This window comes from Eubalaena glacialis, chromosome 16, assembly GCF_028564815.1.
Source record: "Eubalaena glacialis isolate mEubGla1 chromosome 16, mEubGla1.1.hap2.+ XY, whole genome shotgun sequence".
Taxonomy (NCBI): Eukaryota; Metazoa; Chordata; class Mammalia; order Artiodactyla; family Balaenidae; genus Eubalaena; species Eubalaena glacialis.
The window spans coordinates 43,051,975-43,064,960 of NC_083731.1; the positions used below are offsets into that span (position 1 = coordinate 43,051,975).

General features: G+C 35.1%; 1 protein-coding gene across 1 annotated transcript; it reads left to right on the forward strand.

Moving 5' to 3' along the window:
• Positions 1-903: 903 nt before the first annotated feature.
• Positions 904-4,914, forward strand: LOC133076157 (ras GTPase-activating protein-binding protein 2-like). The gene is given in 1 exon segment (XM_061170626.1): positions 904-4,914. A coding segment is annotated over 1 exon segment (1,446 nt). The 5' UTR covers positions 904-1,075; the 3' UTR covers positions 2,522-4,914.
• The last annotated feature ends 8,072 nt before the right edge of the window (positions 4,915-12,986 follow it).

Here is a 12,986-nt window from a genome sequence, read left to right on the forward strand (position 1 = left end):
CAATATCTGCAAATCAATCCATGTGATGCCTCACATTAACAAAACAAAGGATAAAAAAAAGGATCACCCAAATAGATGCAAAAAGGAAGCATTTGAAAAAAATCAGCATCTATTCTTTATAAAAACTTTCAATAAAGTACAGAGGGAACATATCTCAACATAATTAAGGCCATTTATCACAAACACACAGTTAACATCGCATTCAATGGTGAAAAGCTGAAAGCTTTTCCTTGAAAGTCAGAAAAAAGACAAGGATTCCCACTGTCATCATTCTATTCAACATAGTATTGGAAGTCCTAGCCACAGCAATCAGACTGGAAAATAAATTTAAAAGGCATCTACATTGAAAAGGAAGAAGTGAACTGTCACTACTTGTAGAGGACCTGATACTATATAGAGAAAACCCCAAAGACTCCACCAAAAAAACTACTCAATCTAATAAACAAATTTATTAAAGTTGCAGAATACAAGATTAATATACAAAATCCTTTTGCATTTCTAAACACTAACAATGGACTATCAGAAAGAAAAAAATCAAGAAAGCAATCACATTTATAATCACATCAAAAAGAATAAAATACATATGTATAAATTTAACTTAGAAGGTGAAAAACTACACTAAAAAATATGACATTGATGAGGGAAATTGAAAATGACACAAATAAATAAAAAGATATCCCATGTTCATGGATTAGAAGAATTAATAGTGTAAATATTTCCATACTACCTAAAGCAATCTACAGATTTAATACAACCTCTATTAAAATACCCATGGCACTTTTCACAGAACTAGAAAAAATAATTCTAAAATTTGTATAGAACCACAGAAGATCCCAAATAGCCAAAGCAATTTTGAGGAGAAAAAAAATATATGGAAGTGCGGGAAGAGGTGGTAGTGAGGGGAACCAGGTCGTGGCTCTCCGGTTTCCGAGGTTTGAGGTTTGTCGGAGGAGGGAGAGGGCGGCTAGCGAGAAGAATCCGCCGCAGCCGGTCCTCGGCGACTTTCCCGCTGACCTCCGCGCGACGTACCCGCCGCCGCTGTTGGTTGGAGCATTTGACATTGTGCAGCAAAGAAATGGTTATGGAGACGCCCAGTCCGCTGCTTGTAGGGCGGGAGTTTGTGAGGCAATATTATACTTTGCTGAATAAAGCTCCAGAATATTTACACAGGTTTTATGGCAGGAATTCTTCTTATGTTCATGGTGGAGTAGATGCTAGTGGAAAGCCCCAGGAGGCAGTTTATGGCTAAAATGATATACACCACAAAGTATTATCTCTGAACTTCAGCGAATGTCATACTAAAATTCGTCATGTGGATGCTCATGCAACCTTGAGTGATGGAGTGGTGGTCCAGGTCATGGGTTTGCTGTCTAATAGTGGACAGCCAGAGAGGAAGTTTATGCAAACCTTTGTTCTGGCTCCTGAAGGATCTGTTCCAAATAAGTTTTATGTTCACAATGATATGTTTCGTTATGAAGATGAAGTATTTGGTGATTCTGAACCAGAACTTGATGAAGAATCAGAAGATGAAGTAGAAGAGGAACAAGAAGAAAGGCAACCATCTCCAGAACCTGTGCAAGAAAATGCTAACAGTGGTTACTATGAAGCTCACCCTGTGACTAATGGCATAGAGGAGCCATTGGAAGAATCCTCTCATGAACCTGAACCTGAGCCAGAATCTGAAACAAAGACTGAAGAGCAGAAACCGCAAGTGGAGGAGAAGAACTTGGAAGAGTTAGAGGAGAAGTCTACTTCTCCTCCTCCTGCTGAACCTGTTTCTCTGCCGCAGGAACCACCAAAGGCTTTCTCCTGGGCTTCAGTGACCAGTAAAAACCTGCCTCCTAGTGGTACTGTTTCTTCCTCTGGAATTCCACCCCATGTTAAAGCACCAGTCTCACAGCCGAGAGTGGAAGCTAAACCAGAAGTTCAGTCTCAGCCACCTCGTGTGCGTGAACAGCGACCTAGAGAACGACCTGGTTTCCCTCCTAGAGGACCAAGACCAGGCAGAGGAGATATTGAACAGAATGAAGCTGATAACCGTAGAATAATTCGCTATCCAGATAGTCATCAACTCTTTGTTGGTAACTTGCCACATGATATTGATGAAAATGAACTGAAAGAGTTCTTCATGAGTTTTGGAAACGTTGTGGAACTTCGCATCAATACCAAGGGTGTTGGGGGAAAGCTTCCAAATTTTGGTTTTGTGGTTTTTGATGACTCTGAACCAGTTCAGAGAATCTTAATTGCAAAACCAATTATGTTTCGCGGGGAAGTACGTTTAAACGTGGAAGAGAAAAAGACAAGAGCTGCCAGAGAGCGAGAAACTCGAGGTGGTGATGATCGCAGGGATATTAGGCGCAATGATCGAGGTCCTGGTGGTCCCCGTGGAATAGTGGGCGGTAGAATGATGCGGGACCGGGATGGAAGAGGACCCCCTCCAAGAGGTGGCATGGCACAGAAACTTGGCTCTGGGAGAGGAACCGGGCAGATGGAAGGCCGCTTCACAGGACAGCGTCGCTGAGTCTCCACTGTTGGCAAAGTCTTGGCAGTGGTACATTATTCATCGTGTTTGCATTCTTGTTAATTTTTTTTGGCTTTGGAATGTGACACAGCCTTTTTGATCATTTCTTTGATGTGAAAAGCATCTTTTAGTTATCAGTTAAATTGAGGTGGACATTATTTCCCCAGTTTTACAACAGGATTCGCATTGTTAATTTATAAATCTAGACTTGGAGAATTAAGGACTGAGAAATGACCATATCTTAAACTGTCTGCAACAAAATGAACTTAAAAGGACATGCCCAACTGAATTCAGGTCCTTTGAGTCAAAAAAAATCCTCTGCTGCACATTTTGTTTAAGTGTTACTGTTTCTGCCTGTTAATGTGGGAAACACAAATAGTGCAATTTGTGCAATTGGAGAATCTTGCCTTTTTCCTTGGCTCCCCCCAAAAATACAAACCAACAGAAACTTGTTATGCACTCATCAAAATGCACTAATGGGTACTCTGAACTCGTTAACATTGACATCTGCAAAGGAGGCAACAGGGGAAAAAATTTTTCATATTTTTTTCCAGTAGCGCATAGTTGTGAAATGATGAGGGCATTTTTACCTGCTTGCTGTGACCAGCGTGTGTACACATAAACCTTAACAAGACTACAAGTATATTCCAGAAGGAAATCATTTAGTTATGAACTAAATAACAAAAATCAGGACTTCAAATGCTATGGTCTTGAATATTAGACCAGATTTCGTAGCTCCATATCTAAGATTTTTCTACCTGCCCCTCTTCAGCACAGGGATGGCTGGCTGCTCAAAACACTCCTCCTCCCCCTTTTCCTTTCTTTAAGCTGTGTACAGTGAAAATTGTCTTTACTGTATTTTGTTCTCTGGTAATGTAATAAGCATGATGGTGCCTTCTATTAATACATCATTCCAGTCTTGCTGGTAATTTTGTACAGTATAGTGTATGAATTGCTGTGCTGCAAAGCCAAACAGCTACAAAATGTTGAAAAATCATTGAAGTGTATAAAAATTGCAGTATCTTTAAAATCAGTAAAATTGACTAGCATATTATTTACCTTGTTCTTCAGTTAACAACTTTGTGTTCTCTGTGGGAGGGAGTCTTGTGTGTTTGGGAGGGAGGGGGAAGGAGGAAGTCAGTTATTTGAGTAAGTCTCTTGTTGACTTTTCTGTTAGCCTGAATGTGAACGTTGAAGCGTATCACTTGAGAGGTGCTGGAAAAGTCAATCAACTTGATGTACATTTTTAGTGACATTTTAAAAGCAGTCAGGTTCCATAAATGGCAAGTAAACCTGGAGTGAGGATACTGCAATTTTCGGAGAAAAGAACAGCAGCTCTTAAGTGTTTGCATTTTCTATTTGGGGGGCAGGGAACTGTCATTCATTTTGCACAATTCTTGAACTGATGTCAGCACCCGAGTGGCTCTGAATTTAAGTCTGGGACGACATCTTTTATTTTTACATGAATCTCTAAACAATTCTGTGAGCAAAGTTTGTAGCTGCTGGATTATTGTCTGTCTTTATAGCAAGTTCCAGTAAACCGCAAGTATGACAAAGGATATCCAATTTTATGCTTGGAGCATTTAGTACCTACTAGTTTCTGGATGTTTCAGGCTAGGAGTGGGGTAAATAAGTGTGACCACTTAAAGCTGCTTGTTAACATGGAAGACTTCTCCATTCTATCTTAGTAAAAACAAACAAAAAATGCACTTGACATAATAGCAAACGGGTTCTGAATTATGGAACTGTTTGCTGTTTAGTAAACTAGCAAATGATGCACATATTTTGTTTTTCATGTACTGGGCGATATAAGTAAAATTAAATCTGTCCCTTTTTTTCCCCCTTGAATGAGGTCTTCCATGTTCGAGGAAAAGTCTTGCACTATTGCGTATATTTTGGGGACACAGATTTCTCAGTTTCCATTTTGGGGGGTTAAGGATTTTTTTCCTGTTTGAAATACTTTTACACTTTCTGATGTATAGTACTTGAAGTTCTTACCAGAAAATTACTTTTGAGTTTTGAAGCCTTTATTCAAACTGCTTTTAAATGAGTGGTTTCTTGTCAGTGTTTTGTTTTTTGTAGCATATTTTCCCTCTTTCATTTCTTTCTCCTTCCCATTTTATATATATATATATATAAAATTTCCAATCCAAGATATTGCCCTGCCACCCATGAAAACTTCTGGCACCAAAAGTAATGACAAATGTTAAGTGTAATGGAAAATTAAAGCAAAGAGCCATTCAGCTTCAGTCTTTACATACCATGAGTAAAACATTAAAACATCACATGGAGAAGTTTACATGGTGATTGTTCACCTGCAGTACTGTGGACTTTTAACATTTTGTCCCCTTTCAGTGAACCAGAGTAAAAGTATTCATCTACCATTACTGTTATTTGCTGTTTTTTGTTTTGTTTTGTTTTTTTGTTTGTTTTTTTTCTTTTTGGATGGTAATATTCTATGCTATCCTTATGACACTATTGCAACCAAATTGGCTTTACCATCTTGGCTTTAGTAGGTATAGAAGACAATGGATTACCATCTTTATTGCTGTAATGTGTTAAGCATTATATGCTAGTAGTATCTAGTTTAATTGTTTCAGGTGGAAAGTATTCTTTGAGTTTCCATTTTGAATGTGTTTGGACTAAACAAACAATAAACTACTGATGTCTGCAGCAAAAAAAAAAAAAAAAAAAAAAAAAAAATATATATGGAAGTATCACACTCCCTGAATTCAGACTAAACTGCAAAACCTCAGCAATAAAAACATTATGGTACTGGCACAAGAACAGATGCATAGATCAATAGAACAGAATAGAGAGACCAGAAATAAACCCACAAACATATGGTTAATTAATCCATGACAAAGGAGGCAAAAACATACATTGGGGAAATTAGAGTCTCTTCAATAAGTTGTGTTTAGAAAAGTGGATAGGTATATGTAAAAGACTGGAATTTGAACACTTTCTTATACTATATAAAAAAATAAGCTCAAAGTGGATTACAGACCTAAATGTAAGACCTGAAACCATAAAACTCCTAGAATAACGCATAGGCAGTAAGTTCTCCACTTAGTAATAATTTTTTTGGACACATCTCCTCAGGCAAGCGAAACAAAAGCAAAATTTAAAAAAAAAGGGACTACTTCAAAAACCTTTTGCACATTCAAGAAAAGTATCAAGAAAATGAAAAGACCACCTACTGAAGGGGAAAAGAGATTTGTAAACAATAATACCTGATAAGGGATTAATATCCAAAGTATACAAAAACTCATACAACTCAACATAAAAAAAAAAAAAAAAATTGGGCAGAGGACCTGAACAGACATTTCTCCAAAAAAGATATACAGATGGCCAACAGGTACATGAAAAATGCTCAGAATCATTAATCATCAGGGAAATGGAAATAAAAACCACAGTGAGATATCACCTCACACCTGTCAGAATGGCTATCATAAAACACACAAGCAATAACAAATTCTGGAGAAGATGTGGAGAAAAGGGAACCTTTATGCACTGCTGGTAGGAATATAAATTGGTACAGCCACTATGGAAAACAATATGGAGATTCATCTAATAAATAAAAATAGAACTACTTATAATTCAGAAATTTCACCCCTGGATATTTATCCAAAGAACACTAAAACACTAATTCAAAAAACATTTTCACCTTAATGTTCATAACAGCACAATGAACAATTGCTAAGATATGGAAACAACCTAAGTGTTCATCAACAGCAAAATGGATAAAAAATTTAATATTACTCAGCCATAAAAAATAATGAAATTTTGCCATTTGTGACAACATGGATGTACCTAGAGAGTATTATGCTTAATGAAATAAGTCAAAGATAAATACTGTAATGTTATTCCTTATATGTGAAATCTAAAAAAATAAAACAAATGAATAAATTTAACAAAACAGAAGCAGACTCATAGATACAGATAACAAGTTAGTGGTTACCAGAGGAGAGAGGGATTGTGGGAATGGCAAAATAGGTAAAGGAGATTAAGTGGTACAAACTACTAGGTATAAAATAAATGTTACAAGGATACAATGTCCAGAACAATGAATATGGTCAATATTCTACAACTACTTTGTATGGAGTGTATTCTATAAAAAAATATTAAATTACTATGCTACACACCTGAAACTAATATAATACTGTACATCAACTATACTTTATACTGTATAAATACTAAACAAAAATAAGTATATAGTGTATGCTATATAACCATAGGCTAAATTTTGCCATAAATAATAATCTCTTAAGTATAAACCACTCAATTTTGCACACACATTTTTGAAGATTCAGATAGTTTTTAGGGTATAGTCAGAAAACCCAACATATACCTTTGCCCAATTCACCTCAAAATAATCAAATCAATTGACAGTAAGCTAATGTGTGCATTGTCAATGAAGGTCTCTACCTTGGTTAGGGGCAGGGTTGGGGCCCAAGCATTTGGAGCCACACTTCTGAGCTGGCTCTGATTCTCCCCAGTGTATGTGCCTGATGTCTATGGCAGTCTGTGCTGGTTAGAAGCAGAGATGGGTCTGGAGCAGAGGGGTTGGAGCTGGACTTCTGAGCTGACTCCAGTTTTTCGCTGGTGCCTGTGCAATGGCAATGTCAGTGTCTGCCTCAGGGAGCAGGAACAATGCAGGAGCAAGAAGTTCTGGAACAGGAGCCTGGTGTGGACTGGGGAGACTGCTGGGGTGGTCCTGGTAGGCCTGCGGGAGCCCCATGCGGTTTTCAATCTTTTGCCTCTGCACTGGGGCTGGGAGCAAGCAAGTCTTCTTGTGCTCTTCAAAAACAGAGTCTTGGTTTCCCTATAGCCCTCTGGTAAACCCCACTGGTTTTCAACTGGCTAAGGTGGCTCATCTCCCTTAATCAGTTAGTAAATATGGGGCTTGAACCCTTTGCTTCTTAGGGAGGATCCCCTAGCCTGTGATATCCTCTCTTCTTCTAAGTCACCAGCTAGGGGTGTGGGTCCCAAATAGATCGCTTCTCCTACCCTGCTACCGCATTCTGTGTGGTTCTTTGTGTACAACCTTGGTTGTAGAAGGGCCCTTGGACTAGTCCTCAGGTCATTCTCAGTGAGAACTGCTTTATATGTAGTTGTAGTTTTGATGTATTTGTTGGGGAAGGTGAGCTCAGGGTCTTCCTACTCCATTATCTTGATCCCAACTAAAGAAATACTTTAGTGTGTTTATTTATCCCATTTATTTTGATAATTTCAGAAGTTATTAAATATTTATTTAGTCTGTTTTGACTTGTTTCAATTTATCTTGATTGCATAGGTTCAACATGTCAGTGCCTCCATATATGTTATGCAACTATTTTTCTACTTTACATTTTCCAGATCTACCTCCCTATATTTTATAACTTACTAAAATGTGTTTATGTTCAATAATAAGCTTATATCTCTTATTTTTTCCTAAAATTCTTAGTTTCCTCATACTGTTCATTCTGCAGTAATTTCCTCCATAAATACTCCTCGAGACCCCAATATCCAAACTATTCTTTTAATAATTATTCAAGAAGTGTATTACGAGTTTTCTTGAATTATTTTATTAATTTAATTTGATTTTTTTTAAAAATTAGATGCTATAAAATATCTTTTCATTATAGATCACAATGTTATGTTTGTAAGTGCTATATGTAACTATTCTGTGGAGGAAGAAGGGAAATGAGATTAAGGAATGTAAATAAAGGAAAATAAATGATAAATGAACTAAGTGATTAAGTAAATAATTTGAGGGGTTTTGCATGGGGCATGTTGATAATGTGGCATAAACTGAAAATAAGGATTCACTCAAACTTCTGACCTTAGTTTCAAAAAGCAAAGCAAAGCTTATGAAAAAGTAATAAAATTTAGATATATATGGATGTATTTGCTTTCCAAAAAACAGGAGAAGGAATACTGAAAACATAATTACTTTTTAAGTGTTCTCTTATTCATAAGAATTTTTAAAGCCTAAATATTCAAGCAATGTTTAGGATTTATCTTATTTTCTGTGTTATTTTAAGAAACGTATCACCATTTATGGCTTGAGAAAAAACACTTGCAGAACATTTCTTACCTTGGTATAGATTAGAATTGCTAAAGCACTGAGAAAGAAGAAAATGAGCCAAGTACTATGTATGGGACAGGAACTGAGACGAGAGTTCCTGATGCAAGGGAAAATAAGAAAAAACCTTATCCCAAAAATTTATGTCAAGGGGAATATGGATAAATGAACAAAGTAGATTCATTAAAAATAATACTACATTGAAATCACAATGGATAAAATGTTGTAAAGAATTGCTTTCTTTGTTTCCTAGCGTCTGTATAAAATACATGCATAAAGATTGAATGAATAAATTTAGGACTTTGTAAAATTCCCTCTAAGGTTGAGAAACTGTTTTTCTCTTTTACTATTTTAAACCTAGTGCTTAACATATATTATATGTTAACATTATATGTTATATTATATGTTAACATATTTATATGTTGATTAACTAAGTCAAAATTTTCCCAGATAATGAGATACTGAATATATTAGTCAAATTAGTAGCAGTTTAGGTTCTAATTAAAGATGACTTAACTCAATATGTAACTTTTATTAGGCATAACGTAATTCTAAAGTAAGAGACAAAGATTGCCTGAAAAGACCCCAGGGATCAAAGAACACACATCTTTAACCCTCACATGAGGAGGGTTTGAAATGTTTAAACAGCTATTTCTAGTTCTTATTTCAGAGATTTTCTTTTCCTGTTGGAAGATCTTTTTCCAAATTTTATACAAATCGGACTCTTTTTTCTCTATTTCATATGACAGACACCACTATGAAAACTCTATTCTGGGGCAGAGATGAGAGAGTTTTAAAAATGGAGCTCCTATAGCCCCAGAGACACAATATAGATAGAGGTAATTCCCAGGAAAAAAAATGGCAACCATAGCAACTGTACAGAGCACACTGAAAGGCCTTACATATCCCTGAAGATCAGAGTTGTTCAAACTAAGCGGTATCTGAAAGAAATTGTGCTAGTTATAGCTACAAAATACAATTTCATAAAACTCTGCCCTTAATGTGTGAATTTGTTAAAAATATATGATCATAATTAGATTTAAAAACTTTGACACAGAAGAAATTATATTTTTACATATTTAAACATACGAGATTGCTTAAAATTCTATTAGAAAAAACATAGACATATAAATGTAATTTAAGATGGTAAAGGAAGACACATTTACATAGCAGTTGACTCATTAAAAAGAACAGAAAGTAATTCAAAATGATAAACGTATTATATGCTATTTGTAAATGTAGATACATAACTCTATCTAGATTATAACAGGAAAAGGAGGAAACACTCAATGGGATAATGTGAGTAAGGTTTAATTACAATTTTAATATTTACAAAGATGTAGTTTTTAAGGGAAACAACAGGACTACTGCAGTAACTCAGGGGCTGCTAGTAGGAAGTCATTACCATCCTTAGGCCTGGAGGAGATAGAAAGGGAGCTAATCACATCAGAGAGCAGATATCATGACCTAACAAACATCCATCATAAAAGTCTGAAGGACAGAACATTGAATAAGGTCAGCAATCTTGAGATCAATATGATTTGAGTCAAGAATTGAATTCAGAAGCCTAAAGCAACTTTGTAGGAAGTTAGACAAAGAAATACTCTCATCTTCTTTCTTTCACAATTTTTTAATGATGTTTCCCATTGTCTGAACCTAGTTGAAACTCAGTGGGATAGAGCACTGTTGATGAAATAATACAGGTCATCTTCCTTGGCCAAAGAGAAAGGCAGAGACAGATAATTAGGACAAATAGAGGGATATAGAAAATATAGTCAGATCAAGCAACCACGCTTAGATTAATTTTTTCAGTTAATCTTCACATAGTTTACTTCACAGTATGTGCTTACTTATTCTTTTAATTACAGTTTTCTCTGTTTGTTTAATTGAGGAAGTCATATGTTAAAATATTCCCTCAGGTCCAAATGATGATTGCATTCAAGACACCAGTACTCCTATTAAAAAATGGTATCCAATGTCACTTTTTCTACTCTGGAAGTGCTTTCTCCTGGGTTCTCCAGAAGCAGACTCTGAGATGACAATTTGTGGACAAATCGTTTACTAAGGAAGTGTACCCACAGAAAAAATAAGGAAGACAGTAGGGGAAGCAGGCAGATTAGGAAAATAACCCAAGCCAGGTTGTACTTTCTGCAGAGGTCTCAAGCCTCAGCCTGATCCTGTAGGGAGCTCTAGAGTATATATATACACACACACAACCACTTATATAGGTATGGGTGTGTGTTTGTACAGGACAATTATGTGTACATATATATAATATATAAATTTTGACCATGCTATATAAGATTTGTATAGTCTGCTTTATTCATTTTAAACTAAATGCTATAATTTTATTATAACTTTAATAATTATTTGCTTAAAAAAGGACAACAGTTCAAATATAAGGGTCAAAATTTTGACTATTTACTTAGGATAGATTCTTGAACTATCCTTGATCAAAGGAAATATATTTCTAAGGGCTTCTGTTGCTTTATTCACAGAAAGTTTTCTATCCTACCCAGCAGTGTATGAGACTCATTCTTCCACTGCAGCTTTTCAGCATTAACTATCTGTTTGTGTTTTTCCTAATATTTCTTTACTTTACATATACAGAAAAAATGCTATGTCACAATTTAAATATGCAAATCTTTTATTTCTTGGACATTTGAACGATATTTTTGTTATTAGCAATTTGTATTTCTTCATTTAAGTTCTTAGACAATTTTTCTACTGCTATGTTAGTGTTTTTTCCTTCCTTTAGTCATTATGTCTCATATAATAAGGATACTAATACATTAAGCCTGTATCAGTCACATTTACTACATGCATGTTTTTACAAATATTCCATACTGTGACACTCTATAAATATTGTCACTAATATAAAAGTTTTTCTTATTAGTCAGAAATTTGTAAAATATATATTAACAGTCTCCAGGACTGCTGTAATTTGTTGTGACATCTAGCAGTCCAGGAACCACTTTGAATTCATATTCACTTGAACTCTGTACATTCTATCCACAGTTACCAGGGCCAATTTAGGAGCTTGTTCCAAGGCCACTTAATTTCACTCCACATGTATATGCCTACTTTTTTCTTTAAAAAGCCTTAAGGACAGTTAGACCAATTTAAAAAAATGTTCTCATGGAACTGGCAAGAGGTTAGAAAGTTTCTCATGGAACTAGCAAGAGGTTAGAAAGTTTGTTTGGTTTCTTGATGACAAAATAGATCGTTTCTTCCTTTAATGAATACAAGTAATGGCAAGTACTTTCATGAATCCTTGTCCTATCTGAAAAAGCAAGAAATTTGCCTTAGGGAGGTCAATTATTTTAATGTATTTTTAAAGTTCATTTTGTGGCTCCGTATGGCTGGATTAATTTGCACAAGGGCTATGTAGGAAAATGATACAAAACAGGCTGTTTTATCTAATGTGAGTAAGCATGGCATAAAATAATTAAAATTTAGTAATTTCTTGAATGATTTCAAATTTTATCTCTTTCGAGTGAAAATACTGCAAAGTATAAGGTGTCATTAATGTACACTGATGAACTTTTGTCTCATTTATTTCTCAAAGCCAGCATTAAGCTTTCTTTTGTTCTTCTGCTTCTTTCCTATTTGTGGTTGTACAAGGATGTATTGTTCTCTTCATCTTTCATATAGGTTAGATGTAATAAATCTCCCACTTGTCTTAATTAGAAAACTAAGACTATATATATAGTCTAAGATTATATATATATATATATATATATATATATATATATATATACACACACACATATATACATATATATGTGCTCTTGTGTGCTTGCACCAATATTTAAAATCCATCAGGTGTATATGATATATGTCACAGAATCACAAGAATTCAGCTAGATGTAAAGTTATAGCTATTTAGTGCAGCTCACTCCTCTAAAAATGAAAGGTTTCATAAGTCCATTGTATAAATTCTATGAACTATTGCTCTGCTATATAAGAAAACAGTAATCAATGTTCAGTGACCACTTTCTATATCAATGGATGTTCTTTTTTATCCAGTTTCATTGAGATATAATTGACATAAAACACTGTATAAGTTTAAGGTGTAGAATATAATGATATGACTTACATATATCATGAAATGATTACAACAAGTTTAGTAAAAATTGATCATCACTTATAGATACAAAATTAAAGAAATAGAAAAAAAATACTTTTACTTATGATGAGAACTCAGAATTTACTCTCTTAATAACTACAATATATAACATACAGCAGTGTTAATTATATTTATCATGTTGTACCTTACATCCTTACTACTTATAACTGGAGGTTTATACCTTCTGACAGCTTTCATCTAATTCCCCCTCCCCTCAACCCTCCACCCCTGCCTCTGGTAACCACATATCTCATCTCTTTTTCTATGAG